This window comes from Gymnodraco acuticeps, unplaced genomic scaffold, assembly GCF_902827175.1.
Source record: "Gymnodraco acuticeps unplaced genomic scaffold, fGymAcu1.1, whole genome shotgun sequence".
NCBI lineage: Eukaryota > Metazoa > Chordata > Actinopteri > Perciformes > Bathydraconidae > Gymnodraco > Gymnodraco acuticeps.
In genome coordinates, this window is record NW_022989815.1 from 643,756 (window position 1) to 667,842 (window position 24,087).

Sequence of the window (24,087 nt, forward strand, 5' to 3'; positions counted from 1 at the left end):
GGTCGTGTCTTGAGTGTAGCAATTAAGTACAATGATTTTTCGTGGCGGTTAGTTTCAACAAGGCCTAAAAGCCAAATCAAGAGCAGATTATGAATGAAGTATTGGGTCATAAATGTTCTTCGGTGCACTCTAACTTTTCCCTACCTTTTCGTCCCACTAACAGGTCCGGTCAGGTCTCTGCAAACTGAGACATCCTTGGTACAGCGGCCCACCAGGGTGAACAGAACAGCCCACCCATCAGGCGTTTCCAATGCCAGGACACACAGGAGGGCCCCTCAGTCCTCCTCAGGGTCCAGGCAGCCTGAGAGGGCTTTGGCAAGAGCCCCCCCGCTGGAAAGGAGACGCCAACACCACACCAAGCCTCAATCTGACCAGAGAAACCGAAACAAAGCCAAACTAAGTAAGAGGACTCACATTTTACAATTGTAACCACCAGATTAAAGGGGCAAAGCTTTCAGTTCAAGTACAATATGATGTTTAAAGTAATGTTAGCCATTTTTATAATGAAAATAGGCAAATGTGTATATTTAGTTTGTATTATTTTAGTTTCCATAGTGTAAACCCTGGCCGTGCCTGGTATCCCTTTCTATTCATAGCCTCTGAGTCCGTTCATGTGGTGTCACTGCAGGCACAGAAACCCATGGGACGGAGCGCACCTGCCAACAGAGCAATCGCAACCAAAACAACCAAACCAGGTATTATTCTTGAGAATGATCTGGCTTCTTTGCACTTTATATGTATCAAAATAGCTCATCAGCACATCTTTGGTAGACATGTTAGCCTATGAGAAACAAACGGTTTTTCTCTACCTCTTTGTGTGTTTTCCAGAGCCGCCAGAGTATGAGGCACGGGACATCGGTGTCAGGGTAATGTCCCCTCAGTCGGTCCTCATCTCATGGGTGGATCCTGCTGTTGAGATGGGGAAGGTCGGCCCAGAGGATATCAGGTAAGATCTGTGTCACATCTCTCTGCCCTTGGCCTGGTCCTGAACACCACTAAAACCAAGATCATGTGGCTTGGCCGCAGTGGTGCCTCCCAAACTGGCACTATTGTGACCGCCGATGGCCGGGACCTCGAAATAGTTAAATCTTATAAATACCTTGGATTTTGGATTGACAGTAATCTGTCATTCTCAGAACATCTCTCCAAAATTCAGACCAAGGTTAAAGCTAGACTCAGTTTTCTATATAGGAATCGCTCCTCATTCACTTCATCTGCTAAACTCTCTCTGGTCCAGATGACTGTCCTTCCTCTGTTCGACTACGGCGATACCATCTACCGCTCGGCGTGTAAAGGAGCTCTCGATCATTTAGACGTTCTGTATCACTCCGCCATCCGCTTCGCCACCAATGCCCCCTAGGACACACCACTGTGATCTGTACTCTCTGGCTAACTGGCCCTCTCTTGAGACCAGGCGCAACATCCACTGGCTGATGTTTGTTTACAAAACACTCCTGGGGCCTCACCCCCTTCTACCTCACACAATTACTGAAAATCCGCCCACCCCCGACGCACAACACCCGGTCAGCTACAAACATCCTGCTAAAGATCCCCCAAAGCTGTCTTTTTGTTTTCTTCCTCCCAACCCCCATCTCCTCAGGAAGCCTTTTGCCTCCTGCCAGGTCATCATTGAAAATAAGAATTTGTTCTTAATTGATTTTCCTGGCTAAATAAAGGTTCTACTACTACCTACTACTACTACTACTACTACTACTACTACTACTACTACTACTACTACTACTACTACTACTACTACTACTACTACTACTACTACTACTACTACTACTACTCTACTACTACTACTACTACTACTACTACTACTACTACTACTACTACTACTACTACTACTACTACTACTACTACTACTACTACTACTACTACTACTACTACTACTACTACTACTACTACTACTACTACTACTACTACTTCTACTACTACTACTACTACTACTACTACTACTACTACTACTACTATTACTACTACTTCTACAACTACTACTACTACTACTACTACTACTTCTACTACTACTACTACTACTACTGTGAAATAATGTGAAATAAAGACAAAGACTGCAATGAAACATCCATATTTTCTCTCTTAATCCAGATCCTACACAATAAAGTACAGAGAGAAGGGTGAGTCGGCACGCTGGGAGTACAAGGACAGCACCCAGAGGAGGATGCTGATAGACACCCTGTCTGCTGACGGCATGTACGAGTTCTCTGTCAGAATCTCTCAGGGAGACAATCATGGAAAGTGGAGTGTCTCCGTCTTTCAGAGAACCCCTGAGTCAGGTACGCACATGTTGCCGATGCCTGCTGAGAATTGCTTATTGAATATCATTGTGGCGGTAGCAATGTAGGAAAAGTGATGTGAAGTGAGTCCAGAGGAATAGCTAGAGAGAGCCAAAACCCTGCATTTTTCAAAGCATATAAAAATATAGAATTTATTCTTGCAGAGAAGAATTCAGTCCTGCATACCTCAATGTCAGTTAGCTCTTTTTCTTCTTATATCATCATACCACACTTCATCACATTCACTGCCTATAACCCCCAATGATATTTGATTCCTGCTTTGGCTGCAGCTCTGTCATGATTGCAGCTTTTATCCCGTGTCATAGCAGCTCCTGAGCTGCAGTTCATTGGAATGTTAACATTTACTGCCTGGCCCGGAGCGCAGATATCCATCTGCAGTTACCATACATGATCTCAAGGGGAGGCTCCTCACAATGTATGGCAGCAGTGCTTCCTTCAGTTGAAACCTCTTGGCACAAACTCGCTGTTTTTACATTCTTTAAGCAGCAATTTCCTCACCCTGCTCCCTCTGTGCTGCTTCTGATTTCTTTCCTGCTGCTGCCCCCCCTCCCCCCCTCACTGCTGTCTCTCCCATTCACTTGTTTTATTTTCTTCTCACTTACTAGCTCCATCTGGGCCACCGGAGAACTTCGAGGTCAAGCCACTTAGAGGGAAAGGAACTGCTGTCATAGCAACATGGGATCCACCTGAAGAACCCAATGGGAGGATAAGAGGTGAGGCAATGAGGAATTATTGAATCCCTGATGGCTAACAAATCAGTTTAGAAAATCCTTGGTTTTTTTTTTATTTTGAGTGCCCGCTTTATGAGTGCTCTCCACTGGTTGGGATATTTGGTACTGACTGTCAATGTTAGTGCTGTAATCAGATAAGAACACACACTATTCAGAAAGCAGGTCACAGGACACCTTGATGCATAATATGTATTGTACAATAATAAATAATTACTACAATGTTATAGTGGTAATATAGTAATGTTCAAACTACCTCCCTTCAGTCTTTTTCTTAACAGTTATTCATGCTCTACCTCCACACAGAGTACATCATGTCTTATGCTCCTGCTATGAAGCCATTTGGAATGAAAAGTGTGACGTATGGTAGCAGCACCTCCACAGCCACTGTAGATGGCCTCACACCGGGAGAACGGTACATCTTCAAGATCAGAGCCACCAACAGGAGGGGCCAGGGCCCCCAGAGCAAAATGCTCAGTGTTGTCATGCCAGGATGTAAGCACAGTCGACTTTACACAATATGAGTGTGCATGTATGCTTCAAAATGTGTATTATTCCTAAACTTACAACAACCTTTGTCTACTGCCAGCCAGCAGCGGGGCCTCGTCATCCTCAAAAACCAAAGACAGCCGCAGGACTAGCCACACTCCTTCCAAACAGGATACAGACCATGAGGAATCGGATCTCCAAACAACAGAGGCGCCAGAAGAACCAACAACAAAAACCCCTCAGCCACGGCCTGCTGCACCTGTCAGGCGTGGACGTCCCCTCTCCCAGTCACGCTCCTATCAAAGCATCTTGTCCTCTGTAAGGGGGTCTGACAAGAACAGAGGGTCATCCAGAGGAAGAGTTCAAGATAAAGTAGAGAAAGAAGAGGAGAAAGTACCCACAACGCCTACTCCAGTAAAAGAGACGACAACCATAGAGGTTGTACCAGAGACCAACGTCCCAGACAATGATGCTTCCCCTGAATTTGAAGAAGAATTAGTATATGATGAAGAGGTTCTAACTACAGTGACCCCCAGCCTCAAAGTTTCGACGCCCTCTCCAACTAAACCTCGTCCACGTCCACAGCCCAGAAGGCCCATCAAGATCCGGGTCCATCAGAAACCAGGATCCAAGGCCGCTTCATCCTCTTCTTCTTCTTCATCTCCCTCATCTTCTGGTACTTCTTCCTCCTCTTCAGCATCATCCTCACCTTCTTCAACCTCATTATCCTCATCTTCACGTATTCAAGAGTCGGCTGCCAGTAGAAAGGACTACGTGGCTTCAGCATACCCAGAGAGCAAAGACACCTTTGATAAACCGATCCTAACACATACAAAACCATCATCTACGGTTTTAAAAGAGACAAATCCACAGCAGACCGGGGCCACATCTGTCGGTAGAGGTTCAGCTTCAGCGGGGCGCCCCAATGGGTCTGGTTTTGGCTCTAGATATGGTTTCAGTCGGAGAAATCCTGGGATTTTGTTTAGAGGAAATTCATCTCGAATGCTGAATGGTAACAAACCTGCCATCACCTCACAGATGAATTTACCAAACAGGACTTCAAACACACGCAGTTCAGCATCACAGTCGACTTTACCAGACAGGACTCAAAACCACGGAACAAGACATACTTTAAATTCAGCCACATCCAGGTCCCCTTCAGGAAGTGGAACCCACAGCCAGGCTACATCAGACACATATAATGTTGACAAATCACAGTCATCATCAGGGTCCAAGCCTGAAGGCTCTACAATTTCCCAGAGCTCAGGCAGCAATCCATCCACTTCACATAGCAGTCCAGACATCCCATCCAACACAGACAGCGCCGGCTCGTCTCAGTCAACTTCACACCGAGGATCTCATAGAGGATCTCACAGCCCTGCAACTCTACCAAAAACACAGAGCTCACACACATCACCTGAGCGAGATACAACATACAACAATGGAAATGATGACGGTGATGACAAAAACACAGACGCGGAATTAACCAAAGTTGAAGAACCGACTTCAAGCTCTAAACCACAACCCACAGTGGAGGTGAGACGGGAGGAGGAAAGAAAGGAGGATAGCAGTAATGGGAAACCTGTGGTTCCTCATACCAGAATGAACCCCTCATTTGCTGAAAGGTTTCCCAGGATAAAGAACCGTTACCCAGGCAGGTTTGGTCAAGGGACGAGAGCTTCATCTTCCAGGCAGGAAGGTAGACCCATCTCCACCAGGACGTCATCTTCAGTCGGGGCCGGCAGACCCCTCTCGAGGGGGGTACCCACTAGGGTCTCAGGGGCTACAGGTGCTGCCGGTGTATCAACAATACAGGAGACAAGTGCAGATCTAGGGAAGCAGGACTCCCTAAAGAACGGAGTAGGGGAAAGTTCTGTAAAGCCTCCTTTGACCAATCACAATACAGTATCTAGTGATTCTAGAAACCCAACTACCTCATCCTCTTCATCATCTTCCTCTGGGGCAGCCACTTCTTCTAACTCTGAATCCCTTCATTCCTCAGGTGGACATAGAGACTCAAGTGTGCCCGTCCATAGGGAAACTTCAGATAGTAATGATCAGAATGAGGATTATCTTGATGAAAGGAGTAGAGAATTAAGTAGAAACAATGATAAAGTTGCAGATCCTACAGCGGCCCAAAGGAATCCTACTTTACCTTCAGCAAACAGAAACTTGGAGGACAATGAGAGTGTGGATACAAGGGAAACTGCTTCCAGGACAAGACCTAGTTTACCAGCGAGAAGTGCTTTACCTTATCGCCGTCCTGGGATGGGGGGCAACGGGAGGGTCCGCTCTTCTCTGCTTGCTAACAGGCCGTTCAGAGCACAGAACTCAAGGCTCGGTTCTTCAAAATCTGATGGCTCCTCAACATCATCTGATGCCGCTTCTTCCTCAAATATGCCCCAGCCAGTTTTGACCTCGGATCGTGACGTTGCCAGTGGCAATACTGTGACAAAGACAGGGGGATTAATTGGAGGCAACTCCCAGTCTACATCGTCGTCCTCGGCATCTTCATCATCATCTATAGACAGGTCTAGCGGCCAGAGGGGTCGGTCTAGCTATTCCATCGTTAGAGGGAAACTACCCAATGGAGGACAAGTCAATGGAAACGGTAATGTCGATTGATATAATGCATGACTTCCTGCCACCTTTCTATATATGAAAAGGTGCAAGGATTTGCAAAAAAGTTAATTATAATATGTATATGTGTTATAATCTCAGCGGTAAATCATTGAATACTTATCTTAAATTGTATTATTGTAAGGTAAAAATGGACGACCCAATCTGATAGCAACAAGTGATAAAGAGACCCCCACTTCTCATGGAACCAACAAGGCTGTTGGTCAAAGGTTTATCACAGGACCTGACGGATCCAAATGGGTAACTATGTTTCTTACATTACAAACTCATAACTTTGAAATGCCACATGTTGACTGGATCTATTTTAAAGAGTAGTGAATAGTACAATAACTATTGTCTATCTCTAATCTCTTAAGGATGAGGCAAGAGTTCAGATTTTTCTATATAGGTTGCTGTAAAGATTAAGCAAATATTTGTGTTTCTCCAGGTGGTGGACTTGGAGCGAGGAGTTCTTATGAACCAGGAGGGACAAGTTCTCCAGGACTCACAGGGTAAACCTAAGAGAGTGGTGCTTGGAGAGGACGGACAAACAATCTTTGGTAATATGCTTCAGTCAATATTTACATTATATTTAAACACACGGTATACAGCTTTGATATGTATAAGAATATGTGCTTTAATCGTTCAAGACAAGTAATAAATATGCTGTTAACCCATCTCCTTTCTTCTCACTCCACCAGACCACCTGGGCAGCCCCCTGGTAAACCAGGAAGGCATGGCTCTGTTTGGCCACGGCCGGGACAGTCAACCTGTGGTCAACCCAAAAGACAAGATCCTCATGGTTGGAGGGAAACCTTTACTTGGCTTGGACCGTCATCACCACAGAACAACCACCACCACCAAAGCCACCACAACCAGGGCTACTACCACCACCACCACACCTGAACCCACCACCACTGAATGGATCATAGAGTCTACCACGGCACCACTTTACCCAACCTGTCCACCTGGTACCTTCTCCAAAACAGATGAGTACGGTTACCCACTGCTGGATCCAGAAGGAATATTGGACTGTTATCCAGAAGGTGAGACTGAAAGACACTAAATTAATTATAATACAATGCAGACAGCACTTTTAAAGATGGATTTAAATAAAGATTAATGCTTAAGGAATGAAAATACTGCAGTGCCTCGACTGCTTTGTAAATAGCTTTCCCACAAAACTGTAATCAAGTTCAGAAAAGTATTTTAAAACCAGAATAGTGAACATAAATAATTATGACTTCAATGAATATCTCAGTTGTACTGTTTGTTAAACCCATCGAGGCCAAGGCCAAGAGTGTTTCCTGTCTGTTCCTTACAGAGCACTATAACTCTGTAACAGTGTGTGCTAACTGTTTGATCTGGTCAGCGTGTGTGTGTGTGTATGTATGTGTGTAGATGTGTGTGTGTGTCTATGTGAGACCACAGAAACCACATGTAAGTCTCCACATCTGAGGCCTGGCTGTGGTCAGAGTGCTGCTGATTTCAAACACACTACGAGCTGTCAGTTGAACGTTGCTATAAGTCATTTCATTTCATTTCAAACCTTTATTTAACGAGATTGGTCCCATTGAGATCATAGATCTCTTTTTCAAGGGAGACCTGCAGCATATAGGTTCCACATGAAACATAAAACAATAAAGGACATTATACATTATATTTACAGGATACATTTACATAGTTATAGACATTTACAAGTGCCCATAATAAAAAATAATAATAAAGTGTTATTGCACAAAGACAATGAATGAAGCATACACACATTCATGACCACACAAAGCATGGCTATTATAGTTATTACAGCACATATGGTGGGGGATTTAAAAATCATTAAACTAAACCAAGTCTATACCCTCTAAAAACAAATGCCTTGGCTCAACAAAGAAAATCAACGCAACAGTTTGCATCAATGTTTATTGAGTTAAGACAACTTCTAATGAAATTGTCTTAAAGCAACAAAGTTATTTGAGTTAGGGGAGAAGGCTTTTCCTCTACAATCAGAGGTGTTTTTAATTACCACTTACTTAATAATTGGTAGCATAAACACAAGTTTTGAAGTTGATTATTCAAAAGATTAAGTTGTTCCGGCTTGTTTTACCGTATGATTTAAAAGGAATTTTAAGTTTTATGTACTTAATTACCCTCATTCGGGATACAAGTTTTTAGGTTGATTTCTCAGCAGAAGCCACTTTTCAAATTTTACACAATCCTTTTCCCATGCCATTGCTGTTAACACCTATCCATGCTGAACATTGCTAAGATATTATTGATTGGGGTGTGGCCAAAAGTGCAATATGCTTCGAAATGTAACTGACAGAAGGCAGTGCTTTTGTCCTGTGTTTTTACACTGTGCCCATGGATTTTATTTTATTTCAAGATTTTTAATTACGTCGCTAAACTCCTTGAAAAGGTCCTCTTCCTTTTCTCCAAGGTACACGACAAGGCAGCGGATGGCTATAGTTCTCTGCGTACTTCAATTGTATTGTGCTATTTTTGAAAAAGGAAAAAAAGAGAAATTACCTAAATTAATATATTCTGAATGGGTGACTGCCAACAACTTGCATTTCAATGACAACTCTAAATAACGATCCTACCTCAAGAACCATGTCCTTGATCTGCTTCACGAGATTCATTTTTAATAAAAAGCGATATCACAATAGTAACCAAAGTATTTTTACTCTCACAGTAGCCTCTACTACTTTGTATCCTCTCACAGAACTATTCACAGTTCAAAGGCTGCTAATTTTGGTCAAACAGCAATTTGCCCATACAGTGCAACTACAAGGCTATCTACTGTATTTGAATGACAAAATATGACACTCATCTTAAAATGTCCTTTGTATATTTCTATTTGTCTTAACTGTGGGAACTTGTCCAGGCATGTTAAGTGGGAGTGGACTTGAAATCCTTAACTCAAGGTGTAGAACAATTAAGTTATCAAGCCAATTGCATTACTTACTACAACTTGAATTTATTTTTAATTCAATTAACGCGGAAATCAGAGTTCAAATTACACACAATATTAAGTTGATGTAATTACCAACATTATTACGTCAACACAACTTATAAATTAATGTTTGCAACTTAAAATGTTTATCGAAATCAATTAACTCACATTTTTATCTTGCAACCATGCATTTCATTAAGTGGAGGTGAAAGGTCGCCTGAATTCGTTTTTAGAGTGTAGGTTCAGAGTTGTAGATTTGCAATCAACCAAAACACTAAAAAGAAACTTTGATTTTTTTATATAAAAGTATACCATAAAGACAAATATAACTGTGGGCGTAGAACTGCCGCTGTTTATTGCATTGCATGAACTTTAAGTGTATCATAAACGTACAAATTATGGTCCATATTAGTTCGTTTTTATTATTATAAATAATAAGACAAAGTTTGAAAAGGCTGCTTTAGCTATGTGAACATTTGGAGGAACTCATTTAATATTGTGGTTCTAATGAAATCTTGCCAAGTCATAAATACATTTTTAGTGTGTGTTTCCCTACACATATTTATTTTTGTTTGCGAGAGAACCATTGATTTATATCTTCAGTGTTGTTTCTGAGACATTGTTATCCTAATAAAAACGGATAAAGTCCCATGGAAAGTCTTATTATACTGTACAAACATCTCGTTATACTACAGAAAATTCTCATAATATTGTCCAAATGTTAATGTTGTGATGACACACCGTATTAAAGTAAACGTTGCCCACTGTTACAAAATATTATGATAATGATTTTTTTCCCACTGTTGCAGCTCAGTGCTCATTATTAGTCCTGCTGTTATATGAACAAGCTCAAATATAAACTGCGACGGCTAGAATTGTTTTTCCTTGTAAGGTCTTAAATAGAGAAAGTGGGGCCAAAAGGGAATTTGCAACACAAGATCAAAATGATACTGGTACTGGAATATGTATGTATGTTGGTGTGTGGATGTATGGGTGTGAGTCTATGTGTGTGCCAGATCAGAAATGTGTACATGGTCATGTGATGCTACAGCTTGTTCTACTTTTCTGACAGAGGAATCCTCAGGAATGGAAATGGACCACATGGTTACATTAACCATGGTGCCTGATGCTTTAGCTCTTGAGAAAGGTATTGGCTGAGTTTGGCTTCCCACCGACTTTCCGCCACTGGGCCGGGGTTTCCTGAACGGCACTATATGCACCTTGTTTGATGACCGCGTACCGCACTGCTTGTTTATTGCTTATCTGTCTGTGGGTGTGTTTGCTAGCTCTTCCTGTCTTCCTCTCTGCCTTGCCTGTGGTCGTCACTTTCTTTCTCCTCTTGTACGTTTGTTTGGCTTGGTTTTTGTTTTATGGCTTGGCTTTTGGATACTTTCCATTATGGCCTGTTTTAAATCACTTTTATTCCAGAAACTGGACCATGTAACTGCATTACTAAGCTGAACTGAATGTTTTGGTTAATGATTGACTGCAATTTATTTGCTGTTCTTAAAGTTGCTTTGTATTGTAATAGATAAACCCTGGCTTTGTTCAAACACGAGCTGAATGGTAAACTGCAGGGTTTAGTTGATGAGAGCTTTAGTCATGATTTCACCACAGGTGTTTGGATTCTCTTAGAAATTCTGTTGCATGTGAGCACAATTTCATATTTTCTTTCTTTTCAGGGGGTTGGCTTGAAAAGATACATTGAGCATTACAATATTTTCTTAGCATTTCCCTGCCATGGCTCAAGGCTGGGTGCATGTGTTTGGACCATGATGTAATGCCAAGGCCCGCTGATGCGGCACGGGGGGAAAAAAACAGTGATGAAAGCAGAAGGAACTAATTGGATTCCTCTCACTGGATCACTTCACATTTGTCAGCCTTGGAGACTTGTGAAATGGTCACATGGAAAATATGGGTAGCAAAACATTACTTATGAATACAGCATGGGGTGGTAGGGGGAAAAAAGGGGTTACTGAAAGTGAGCTCACACATCTGCCCACTAATCAATTTGACACTCTTATTCCGTAGATCATGGTACCAACTAGGGAGGATTAATTAAACACAGCAGCAGGTTATTGAGTTAGCATGTAAATAATTGAAATCTTCTTTGATTAAAAGCTCACTAACATGTGTTGTTGCCAGATGAGTTTCTTGTCCAGACCACCCTGCCGTCCACAACAACAACTACCACAGAGATCCCCACTCCAGAGCCAGACACCAGACCATCGAACCACGGCCCGTCGTCAGAGTTTGACCTCAGTGGGAAGAAGAGATTCACAGGTACTTCAACACAGAAACCACAGTGTTACTCTAACACAAATGCCCTTAAAGGTCCCCTATTATACAGTTTTTTATCAATATATTATAGGTCTCAGATATATATAAAACATGTCTCTGAAGTGTTTGGCTCCAAATACCAACAGATAATGCATGGTAGCATCCCATAAACCCCTCTGTTTCAGCCCTGTTTCAAAAGTGCTGATTCTGGGTCTGTTACTTTAGATGAAAATAAGGAGCCCCTCCCCACGCCCCTCTGAGAGATATGTGGTTAAAACAAACCCAATGGTGCTCTAGGAGGAGATGCCGGTGATAAGGGGGGGGGGGTTACCTTGGTTGGTGATTGGCTAATGGTTACACAAGCCAAAAAACGTTATGACATCATAAAGTGGCCAAATCTGATCAGCTCATTTTCAGACAGGTTTTTATATAAATGGATCAGGACAAAAAGTGAGAGAATCTTTTTTCCTGAAACTTTCAGAATCTCTTTACACAGAGGGGACACATGTTGATGTGTAAAATACATGAAAAAGTGGATTTTGCATAATAGGCAACCTTTAACTCACTAGCTTTTCGTTACACAATTTTAACATACTATAATCTCTTCCAGAGCTTAGCTTTGAGTTTCTCCTGCAGCTCGAGTCTCATATTTCAGGTTAAACATGATATTTCCAATCTTTTTAAAGGACTTTCATCTCCCTCAGACAGATATACAGCTAATGTGTGAAAAGCAACGCTTCGCTCAGAGATGATGCGTTTCTCTATACTTAAGCTTTGAGAATGTGGTTTGTAAACACATTTTTATTAGGCATATTGGATCGCCTTTATGAAAAAAAAGTCATCTCCAGCACTCCATGTTTTTTGTGTCCCTGTTTGGGACTGGTTTGATGAATGTGTGGCTGTGCTGTAAATAATGATGGCTGATGGGAGTTCTGTCTTGTTTCTTTGGGAGGAATAAAAATGGACCTCTATCTTGGCTTTCTTGGAATTACCTCGTAAATCTAGGGCCCTCTAAGACTTTACAGTATCCATCGGCCAAAAAAAAGGAAACACTTACAAACACTTAAATGTAGCATGAGTTATTTTTCTCATTCATATATCATAATGTAGCGAATTGCAGCTATAGTAAAGCACTAAATCACTGATCTGTGAAATATATATATATATATATATGAGAATCAACGGGAATACGTTTATCCATCTAATAGTTGATTTTAATGGGTCGCTTCCATCTGTAATTGGATCATATCATAGAGTTCACGGAGGACACATTGCTCAGGGTGTAGAGACGTGATCTCAGTAAACTTTGGCCCCATGTTTTCATTTTACTGTTCCTATGTGCTTATTTTGGCGTCTCATAATCACCTCATCTAGTTGCACAAACAGACCGCATTATTCTCTTGACAGATACAAAAACAGCCTCTACATGACTTCAACCTCATAAAAACAACTTAATGTCAGAGGTCCTTTCAATAATGCTTTGTTTAATGACGGTACTTTTTGTGATGTTTTCATCTGTTGGAATAACAATTGTGAAGACATTGTATCAGACTTGAATATTACAAGCATTTACAGACAAATACTTGTAAGTACTCAATGTTTAGCTTCTGAAGATGTATTTCTATTCAGTTAGACCATGATCAGTTATTAGGGATATACAGTTAATACAGTTTGAGACTGTTTTAGGAATAAACCTGTCTTTTACTATATTGTTAAGTCAGCCGTAGCCTAGCAATAATAGCTACAATATAAAGAGTTCTGTCAACATGTGTCAAAAAAAAACTGCAGAAACCTAATATTGCACATACGCATATTGGGATCTGTAAAGAGACAGATTACAAAAGCAATGTTCAAAATAAACACAGCGAAAGCCAATATATTGGGACTTTTATTACTTAGCAAGTGTCAAAAGTACTGGATGCTACACTTCCCATAATGCAACTCAAGCCAAGATGAATGAAAGATGAAGCATGAGTTTTAAGACGTAACAAAAATCCTTCCAAAGTCTTTACGGAATGTGTGGAACTTCCCATGGGAGCAATTTGACTTTGAGATATAAAGTAGTCGGAGTGTCAAATATTGCACCTATTAGAGCCAATTCTAATAAAAAACTATCGCTGTAATTTAGTGCCATTAGTTGCCATGCTAGTCTAACTATGTGGATAAAACTGAGTAATTGCTTTAGTATTATCCATTGACAATTTGATGCAGTTTGTCAGTGTTATATTGATCCATTGGGACAAGTACATGGCGCACCATCTATCTTGGTAAACAACGGCTCTCTTGTGATCACCTCACAGCGCCATCTGAAAACTATTACTCTTCCTGAGATAAAAACAGGTATTGGAAATCATAAAAGTTAGGGGTGCTGACCTCAGTATACAGAGAGAAGGCTTTTTTGGCTCGATGTGGAGACATCCTCTTCCCTATTTATTAGTTTAATATATTCTAGCTTCACATTCAGCAGTCTGCCAGTCTACTGACACGCTTTGCATTAACTGTTTGTCTGAGACTTCCCTTTGGTCTCGTTATCTATCCAGGGATGGTTTGGATGAATCTAGCCTCAGGCAAAACGTGGGACAAAAAGTACAAACTAATAATTATTAGCAGTTGCTTGAATCTGCCTTACAGTAAGATCCAGATGGATGGAGTTTGCCACATGACTACCAGGACGTTTAGACTATGAAAATACTTCCTTATGCCTTACTAGACTGATATTAGAGTTGACACTATGTGAACTGTCCAAATACTGTTTCCCAGTGTCATTTGATCCATGTCTGGCTCACAGTGTTTTGGATTTCGTTTTTCAACAAGCAGAAGAAGATAGACAGAAGGACACATGAACAGAGCACAACATCTGGATCTTCTGTGTGTCTGAGCCAGTGCTGATCCTGGACATGTGGATGCTGTACTGAAATGCAGCCTTACAAGCCTCTGTGACACATACATCTGCTCACCTTGATGACAGATCAATAACATAAGCCATATGATTGTATACACACACAGTAAGAGCTAGTGACAGCCCATAGAGCCTCACAGACTATGTTGATGTGTTGATACTGACACATGTTGGACTCTTGGCCTGCGCAGAGGGCCAATCATTTTTGAGAGGTGGGAGCGACTCCAGTCAGACTAGGAATTGTGGGATATCTGAAGTATTCACAGCTGTAGGTCCAGCTGGCATTTTAAGAGTTGAAAACAACAGAAAGTGACACAATGGGGAGAAGAGAAAACAAAGCAAAGATAGCTGGGCAACTATGCCAACTTCTTTGAAAAATGACTACAAATAAACCACAAATAACATTGAAACTAGAAGGGTGTTTTGAAGTGCAGACCTCCGCCCACGCTCTCAATGTTAATGAAAGTGAAAAGTAATGTGCATGTAAGCCCTCTGGTTCTGATCACTTAACAATGTTATTGGTTCTTCCTTGGCCCATCTACACCATTCCACCAAGTTTCATTGAAACCATCCGGGTGTTTTTCAGTAATAAATTGCCAAAACAATAAAATAAATACCTTCTCTTCTGCATCACTTTTTCTTTCCCTCAGCTCCTTATGTGAACTACATCCGGAAGGATCCTTCTTCTCCTTGCTCCTTGACAGAGGCTCTGGAGTTTCTTCAGGTTGACGTCCTAGAAGACCTGATACAAAAGGACAGCCTGACAGACAATCAGAAGCAGCCTCCCAAAGACAAGCCTCGCAACTTCACCGTGGTCGCCATGGAGGGCTGTCACTCATTCATCATCCTGGACTGGGGCCGCCCACTGAAGGACGATATGGTGTCAGGTGAGACGAATAGGCAAAGTATGAAATATTTGTTGACCTTTGTTACATTTATTTCCCTACTGTGATTTTTGGCCCAAACTATCCATAGTCAAGTTTCCATCCAGATGTAGCACACATATTTAAATCAGATATCCTGGGAAAAACCGCAAAACAAAAAGAAAATGTTGCAGAAAAAAATAGCTTCAGTGATAAAAACATGAAAAGACATGATGCAAATTTGGCATTTATGTTTGTCTTATGTCTTTATTAGAGAAACGATACATATCTGATTATTTTGTCTGCCACTATTTGTCAGCTTTTCATCTGTGGTTTGGGATAAGCCTTAAACATGTGCCACCATCCCTCCTGACCCTCCTGAGATTTTAGGAACTCACTCCAGCAGTTTATTGTGCATAAATTATGAGAACAGACTGCATTGAACACATGTTATAGGGCTCTTCAGCTCCTGCAGAGAGTCTCAGGGAAAACCTAAATTCCTTTTACCTAGAAAGTGGCACATGAGGGGAAAACAGACGGAGAGTTGAGATAAGAGCATACTGTATGAGACGTGGTGACTGTCAGAGGCAGCCGCCTGGCCAGAGAGAGAGGTAGTATGTTTTCTTTGGCAGGGAAACAAGCTCCCAGTTATACTGTGGGCTGGTCCATCCACTGATGTGTAAAACAGATAGTACTCTCTACTGTCTACAGTGTTTTCTTTCCATCTGTTGACCTTGAAGTTCCCTATTCTGGCACACTATCTTGACGCTTAATTTTTTAACTTAAGTTGTCTGGACATGTCTGCACCTTCCACTGATTTCTCCCATTTCAAAAACCTACTTTGGTTGATCTTACCTTGATGTAAGATGCTACCTTCCAAACACATTTCCTTTGATGTGTTGTGAAGCTTATACGGATTCTCTGCTGATATCAAAGGTAGTTGTCAAAAACACAGAAGCTTCTAACTTGTGGATTTCATACAGTATCGTAGTACTGCAAAGACATTTTCTGATACACACACATATGCAGGTACAGTTCACACATGCAGATACGATCACAAGGTGCTGTTTTAGTCATGAGGGCTGCATGGTTTTCTCTGCCATGTCTTACAAGTTATGGGTCACGGCTTTCAAAACAAATGGATGGAAACAGCTGTTGGCAAGTGAACTCAAGAGATGAAGGGACATTAAGCACAACAAGTTTTAACTTTAACCCAACTTCTGGCTCCATTTACTGATGCATTAAGGACCTTTTAGTTAAGGATGTGGGCAAAACACATCATCCACTGGTTATTATAAGTGTTGCGTTCGGCTCAAAGGACCTGCTCCTTTGGAATCATTTAATACACTTATACCAAAAGGAGAAAAATAGTAGGCAAGTGTCTACATCCTACTATATCAAACTTCAGTTTAACAGTGTAGAATGGAGAAGGAATGAAAAACCCAAAAGAAGAAAAACAAAGTAGCTAGTGTTTCCCCTCCTGTCCTGTCAACAGACAGCTGTGTTGGTGCGGCTCCAGTCAAAATAGAAACTCGGATTCAGAAGTCCAATAGAAACAGAGGGTAGTTTGATGTGCGGCAGAGTTGCTCTCCATACTTTTAAAGTGAGTGATCGAGTGCCTCGTGACCTGAGGTTGCTTACCGGATTCTAAAGATCAGTCTGCGTGACTGAGGAGAAGAAAACAGACGGCAGGTTGGAGGACAGACGGTCAGCAGAAGTTTAAGAAAATGCAACGGCTGCAGTTTTCTCTGTTTAATATATGGGGGACCACCTACTATCACAAAATAATTGAAAGCATAAAGTAAATGTTGATACTTAACTTTATAAATAGCAAAGGTCATGTGAGTCCAAGGTTGGTAAAGCAGAAAAGCTGCTGGGTTTGTTACTTTTGGACAGAGGCAGCCGAGCCCTTTCAAGGTTATCTTTATTGTCCCACTAGGGTACATTTATTTTGCAGCCAGGCTTCACATATATAAAGGGAATACCAATAGACAGCATAAAAACAGCTCGCAACTTAACAAAATAACAGCTGCTTCCTGATGTTTTCAAGCACACTGCATTTTTTGCCTTGCTTCCCAACATGCTGTGCCTTTCCAAAGTTATTATTGATCCCAATAAAAATCTCCTGGTTTTGATCCAACAAAAAAATGTATAGGATCATCCACGGTTTGGAAATTCTATCATATTCGCAGGAGAATATTGCTTCTGTATTTGATTGTTTGGGAATCGTGGTTACTCTAGGCAAAGTTCACAATAAATATCAAAAAGAATAGGTAATAAATATCCATTCCTGACAAGTTAAAAAAAACAACACTAAGAAGAAAAAGTGAGGCAGTGTAAGAATCACTAGAAAAATATTGTTGTACCAAGCTAAGCTAACCAGCTGCTGATGCTAGCTTCATATTTACCTTATTGACATTTTACGGTATCGTCTGTCTCATCCAACTTTTGGTTAAATAAGATTTAAAGTCTCAAAATGTCAAAGTATTCATCTCTTATTGAACTTTAGCTTATTGTTTTGTGTTATGTCGGACAGCAACAGCTAAAATCTCTGCCCTTTTTTTCGTTCATTATTCCCCACAGGCTACATGGTGCACAGTGCTTCATATGACGACATCCTCAACAATAGATGGTCCTCTAACCCCTCCAGTGGGACACACCTGGCTGTGGAGAACCTCAAACCTAACTCCAGGTATAACACATTACCACCTGCTGTGTGTTTACATCCATGTGTACGCATGCATACAACACACACATGCTCGTTTCGGGGTTGATTTCAGGTTCAGTGATTCCCAGTATCATCGCACACATGGGAGTCATAGAAAAAGAGAATCTGATTTACAAACAAAGATTTGTTATGTTGAAACATGGCTTACTCAGAACTGCATGTAATGTTTCCTAAGCCTCAGGTGCTCTGAATGACTGTTTATAAATGCCGTCATGACATAGTGCGCAAAACGTGCGTGTTGTCTGGGTGTTTTTTGTTTGTTTCATGTGCACATACATAGCCTACGTGTCTGTTGGTATTGTTCCATTGTGTTGGTTGGATGCTTAGACTGCAGTGCTTGTGTGAGACATCATAAATCCCTCATAGTGAACTAAATCAGTTTGGCTAAACACATTTGAATGTGCACCAAAATGTGACATGCCGTAAAACTGTTTAAAGATCCTAGAAAATTCTGGCTAACGTAAATATAGCGCACTTTATCTGACACTTTCACAAGGATACAGTCACCTCGGTCTGTTTCAGTTATTAGAGTGTGTTTCCAGAAACCTGTCTTACCAGACATGGGTTGCGGTTTTCCAAATAAATGCATGGAAAACGCTCTTAGCATGTGGACCGGAGAGAGGAAGGGAGAGTTCTTTGCCTAAAAACCTTTTTGTTGTTCCACTTCAAGGGTACGGGTTAATAGTACTCCAGCTTTTCAGCTAGTTTGATCGAATTACATGGGACTAAAGGATCAGTTTAGTCATAATTGAGCCAATGTGTGATACAATTAAAATCATGTAAATCGTTTCCTACCTTTCACAAAAAAAATGGTTGTCTGAAAATGAATTTCAGATGTGTGGGTTCATCAGGGATAAATGATCCTTTTGAGCAGTGCAGGCACAAATCTGTTCAAGGTGTTATTATAGGTGTCATTGTGTGGACCTTCAGAACCCAAACACCTGCTGCTGAACCCAAACAGAGCTGTGGGCTTTAGGTAAAGTTTTCCTAGAATCTGCACAGAGGGATTCCCTCCCTGGCAACCAGTTTGTATTCAGGATAGTGCGTCTCCCTTGGTTACGTTTGATACCAGGATGGTTTATGTGACAGGGTTGGCATTTCCCATGCTACAGGCTCCTTCTGGTTGCCAGAACAACAGAGTACTCAAGTCCTAAACACACATGTACACAAACATGTGGACACGTTTCTTAGTATCCACAAGTTTTCCTGATAAAGAAACTGATAAATTGAATGAATTACAAAGCATTTTCAAACTTAAAATGTAATCCAATGTGACTCATACTTTCTGATCTTTCTGGAGATGACTGTTTGGAATTACTTTTACTAGTTGAATTCATTTGTCAAAGGCACATATTTAATTATTTCATCTTGTGTGAACATTTGCTGCTTTGTCTAACATGATATTAGATTGATTCTCTTCATTGTTGGTTGAACAAATCAAAACATTTGACTGGGTCACATTGGACTACAGGAAAAAGTGGTTTGTCACTGTTCTTTGAAGTTCTATAGACCAAAAAGGATCAGATTATTCTGTAAAGAAAATAGTCATCAATTGCAACCCTAATAGTCTTACTATTTCTTCTGCTGCATTCAGGTCTCTTGCAAAATGGAGATAAATACAAATAGGATTTGTTGTGAATTTGAAACATCTCTGCTGGTTTTTCCCTACTTTTGAAACATATGAGTTTCAGTGAATACATTAGAAAATGTAGTTTATAATCGATAGTTCACTTGTGTCTGAGGAGTCATTTGGCCAGTTGCATAGATTCCCATCTGATAAGCAGACAAGAAGAGATGCTCTAAATGAAAGTAAGAGCTATCCAGATTGAACATATAAAATGGCTAGCTTGCCTCCTTCTGTTTTTATATTCTCACTCATATTTTCTCTTTTTTTACCTTCTCCAATTTCTTCTCCAATATATTCTTTCATTACATCATCTCTCTGCAGCTGCCGTCTCTCTCCCTCTCTGGTGATATTTATTTTGGTCATTGTCGCCACGTGGCTCTGGTGATTGGATCCAGGCCTGGTGGCTGCATGTGGTGAAGGTTTTTGGCCGGGGATTGGCAGACCATGAACTTACTGTATGCGACCTTGCAGACTGGGGGGAAAGCACATTATGCGCACAATACTGCATTAATGAACACATGCTTGCACGTCAGCCAACTTCAGTGGAAAAGTTTGCAAATTCTCAAAGTTGTCACTGGTGTTGTCGTTTTTAATCTGAGAGGATTTATTAGTTCCTCCACCACCCGGAGACAAAGTGAGCTCACCATATTAAAGCTCTGTGAGAAATCTAACTAATCCTGTCTTTCCAACTCATCCCTGTGATACATTCTCACTCAGCATATTTATCCCACTGCTTTACTTTTTCCACATCCTCACTTTTTCTTTCTTTCGTGTCCTCTGTCCTTCTATCTGTTCATCTCCATGTGTCCATAGATGTCTCCTTTTCCCTCTACGCCCTTCCCTCCACCCTAATCCCTCCATTCTCCCTTCAACACGAGCCAAATAGCCATTTCATTGTGCTGCGCTCACTTTGGTTGCATATGAATATAAAACAGATTAGTCTTAAATCAGCCTGAAGCATGCCCAGTCATCTGCTATGTTCTTTAAAATGTTCCTCACCTTCACCCAGTCACAACAACACTGATGGAAAAACACTTGAACTACTAAACCTCTTATTATATCCTTGTGTTTCCATTCAGGTACTACTTCAAAGTGCAGGCCAAGAACGTGTTTGGTTTGGGACCTGTGAGCAATACACTCACCTATGTCACAGAATCAGGTGTGTATCCTGTCAACGCCTGCTAAAGTCAACTTTTAGACGCCTCATTTACTCCACCGTCACTCGCTAGATTTTTTCTGCTGTACTTGAGACTTCCTATTGGACGGCAGCATGCAACGAAAATGTCACGGTGACGTTCATGGCATTGAAATACAAGATATTTAAATATAAAACCATCCCTGCTGTAAAAGCACACTACCAGATGTACGCTGTGTATTATGGGGTTTTCATTTTTCAAATCAGGAGAATGCATTAAACCTGCAGCACTGCCTCTGTGGTTTTCCTCCCTGTGAAATGATCACATTTTTTCTTTCAGACGATCCTCTTCTCATCGAAAGACCACCTGGTAAGTCCATACACCGACTGCACCTCATTCATTTAACTTCTGCAAGTCAGCTGAAGGTTTTAAAGAGGGAAGCATACTTCAGTTTGATCTGTAGCAGTCCTGTGATTACTGTGTGAGGCAATCATTATTTTTTCTTTGTAATTGACTTTTTATTGGCATTTAGTGTCAAACATTGTCAACATATTGTACATTGCATCTTTACATGCATGACATAAATCTGTTCATAGTTCTTTTTAGCAATATACACATGATGACACAAAAAACCCATTTGAGAAAGACATAAAGAAAAAAATGAAGATAAAATAAAACAGCAGTGAACAATTAGGGAGTAGACATGTCTTTACAGCAAAACCATCCTTCTTAATTACCCAGAATGATGTATAGGCCGATTTAAGCTTATTGCTGATACTTTTTACAGTGTATAAGTTGGCCAATATTTATTCGTTTCTAATCGATATCAGTTTCTCCATAGCTCTAGCATGTCTTTTCAATGCCACAACATCTGCTCCTCAGGCGGAGAACCAATCTGGATCCCTTTCAGCTTCAAGTTTAACTCCGCCCACAGCAGCTGTAAGGGCAGCCAGTATGTAAAGCGGACATGGTACAAGAAGTTTGTGGGCGTGGTCTTGTGTAATTCTCTCCGATATAAGATCTTCATGGGGGATGGTCTGAGAGGTAAAGTATAAATTAACTTTCTACTTGAAAAAACAGTTAAAATCGATGGTTTTCCCATCAAAGAAATACTAAATATGATACTCACTTTTCTCCTCCGCAGAACCATTTTACAGTATAGGAGACACTTTTGGCCAGGGGGAGGACCATTGCCAGTTTGTGGACTCCTACAGGGACGGGAGGACGGGTCCAGCTTACCTCTCAAATAATCTGCCCTCAGCACAAGGTAAACAAGTTGCAGATTTCTGGCATTCAGACCTAAGCTATTAGCTTTCTCTCATGCAGTCTGGCTCTTTATGGACCAGCTGCATTGATGTTATCAATGCAGAGTACTGTTGCAGAGTCCTTTTAGATGAATACTTGTTAAAGAATCTACCAGTTTTGCTTGTTTTAGCCCAAATCTCATATGCTTTTCATTACCGTAGACCATTTCCTTAATTAAACCTTAACTTTGTAAATGAATGCCATTACTTGTTGGCTATCTGTGGTTCCAGGTCATATCAGTACACAGGGAAAATACTTGAAACTTGCTCGGGTTATCCACCAACTTGTTTATTTTTAAGTTTTATTTTTCTATAAAAGTTAGATAACATTAGTGCGGTTTTATGATTGAAAATAGCTGGTGTTGTGAAACACTTTTGATGTGTTTGACATCCAGATCACTCTACAGATGAACCTTTCCAATGCAAGAAAAGAACAAATCCACCATATAATCTTCAACAACTTGATTACAGATTTCCAATTAAAATACCTCATGCGTGTTCTTTTAAACTGAGTTGTAATGATGTAGAAGCTCTGTGTATTGGCTTTTATTTAGAAATGAAGGCTATTCCAATTCTCTATTTTTCAACAAAGCCAGGGAAATACTTAAATGTTTGACGTCTGTGAATATTATCTGATTTTCTATCCCAGGACTGATTATCAAGCCTAATACAGGGGTCACAATTATATAGTTTCATTGAAAACCAAAAAAAAAAAAAAAGCTCAGTCATTTTCCTAGAAATGATAGGCACTGTAGTTTATTTCAATCAGCAATTTATTCTAATTTGGAACACAAGTGAATATTTACAGAAGCAGGATTTATCTGTATGTGGGAGTGACTCTTAATGCCTACAGTATGTTCGTTATAAGGAACAGGTCCCACAATGCAACAGTGCAACACATTGATTTGTTTTTAATTGTTTTTGGACATCAGTGATGCTCTACAGCACAGAGGAATCATTTCATCAGTCTTTGGATACACAGACAATCCAAAGATTTCAGCTGTGAGAGGCCCTGGGAGACTAGAGTTGACATGATGTCGAGCAAATACATAACTAAGACATTGCTAACAGTGATGATTAATGATGATTACATCCAGACATGCTGAATTCAAGTCTCCTGTAAATATAATTTCTCTCTTTTGCAGGATATTATCGCGCCTACAGACAGCAGCCAGTTTCATTTGGAGTCGTTGGCCGACGCACAGCCCATCCATTTGTTGGCTGGTATGAATGCGGGGTGCCCATCCCCGGGAAGTGGTAACACAGGGGAGACGTTGTTACCGAGGGCAACCCTTCTGCATCCTGCTGCAGGCTCTTACCTTCACTGGTCTTGCCTTTAAAACAGACTTTTGCCTGCCACAATGAAATTACACCACTATAAATTTATCCCAGCTTCACAGAAAGAGAATATAGTAAACGACCCAATGTATATCATTACAATGCACTTTTTATATAAAGCAGTTTGTATATGAGGGAAAAAATAAGCATGTGTGCTATTGCTACGTATAACTCTTCTTAAAGTGTCATTGTATTATTCCCAACCATCCCCAAAGACATGTCCTCACCCAGTGTTATTTATCTCATCAATAATGCACACGCACCGTCAAACCAGTGACATTGGACCAAAGCACAAGCTGCAAAGTAAACTGTAAGAACGGGCACTTAAAGGTGTGTATAGGTCTGTTCATTTTCTATTGTGAGATTTGTATTTCATAACATAACAGCTTCTGACAGCTACTTTTTGTTTTTTTGTTTGTGTTCTTAATCCATCATACTGTGTTTTTTTCCCTGTTACACATTTTTGGTATTCACCAGAATTCATTAAAAGTTACTGTGTAAGTTTTGTATGTATACGGACCGTGAATAAAAAACCAAATATTTGCTCAGGAACTGTGAGAGATTGAATAAAAGTGCTATTAAAAGCACAGCCATCCAAAAACATGAATCACATCATATTCTCCCGCTGCCACATTCTTCTTTAGCTAAAGCTCCAACAGTATACTTAAATCCACCTAATGGAAAATTGGAGGGAAACTTTGATCCATCTGGCACAGCAACTGTTAAAATAAGACAAAAAACGAAACGTATTGAACCGAAGCAGGTGAGGGGGAAATAGAGGTTTATTGGCTCAAGCATGTGAGCAAATGGG

At 40.8% G+C, this 24,087-nt stretch overlaps 1 protein-coding gene across 2 annotated transcripts in view; it reads left to right on the plus strand.

The window, feature by feature from the left end:
• The window catches only part of fndc1 (fibronectin type III domain containing 1), a 38,720-nt gene extending 14,896 nt beyond the window's left edge, over positions 1 to 23,824 (plus strand). The window contains exons 4-22 of one of the 2 annotated variants that reach the window (XM_034230700.1): positions 164 to 400; positions 597 to 695; positions 829 to 946; positions 2,107 to 2,294; positions 2,921 to 3,028; positions 3,350 to 3,538; positions 3,633 to 6,143; positions 6,297 to 6,412; positions 6,600 to 6,711; positions 6,853 to 7,197; positions 10,174 to 10,248; positions 11,247 to 11,384; positions 14,931 to 15,167; positions 17,727 to 17,835; positions 20,578 to 20,657; positions 20,974 to 21,003; positions 21,517 to 21,678; positions 21,779 to 21,901; positions 23,084 to 23,824. In XM_034230700.1, the coding sequence (XP_034086591.1) occupies positions 164 to 400; positions 597 to 695; positions 829 to 946; positions 2,107 to 2,294; positions 2,921 to 3,028; positions 3,350 to 3,538; positions 3,633 to 6,143; positions 6,297 to 6,412; positions 6,600 to 6,711; positions 6,853 to 7,197; positions 10,174 to 10,248; positions 11,247 to 11,384; positions 14,931 to 15,167; positions 17,727 to 17,835; positions 20,578 to 20,657; positions 20,974 to 21,003; positions 21,517 to 21,678; positions 21,779 to 21,901; positions 23,084 to 23,199 (5,093 nt within the window). In that variant the 3' untranslated portion in view covers positions 23,200 to 23,824. The remainder of the gene's footprint in view (positions 1 to 163; positions 401 to 596; positions 696 to 828; positions 947 to 2,106; positions 2,295 to 2,920; positions 3,029 to 3,349; positions 3,539 to 3,632; positions 6,144 to 6,296; positions 6,413 to 6,599; positions 6,712 to 6,852; positions 7,198 to 10,173; positions 10,249 to 11,246; positions 11,385 to 14,930; positions 15,168 to 17,726; positions 17,836 to 20,577; positions 20,658 to 20,973; positions 21,004 to 21,516; positions 21,679 to 21,778; positions 21,902 to 23,083) is intronic. The other variant, XM_034230709.1, reaches the window with a different exon arrangement.
• The last annotated feature ends 263 nt before the right edge of the window (positions 23,825 to 24,087 follow it).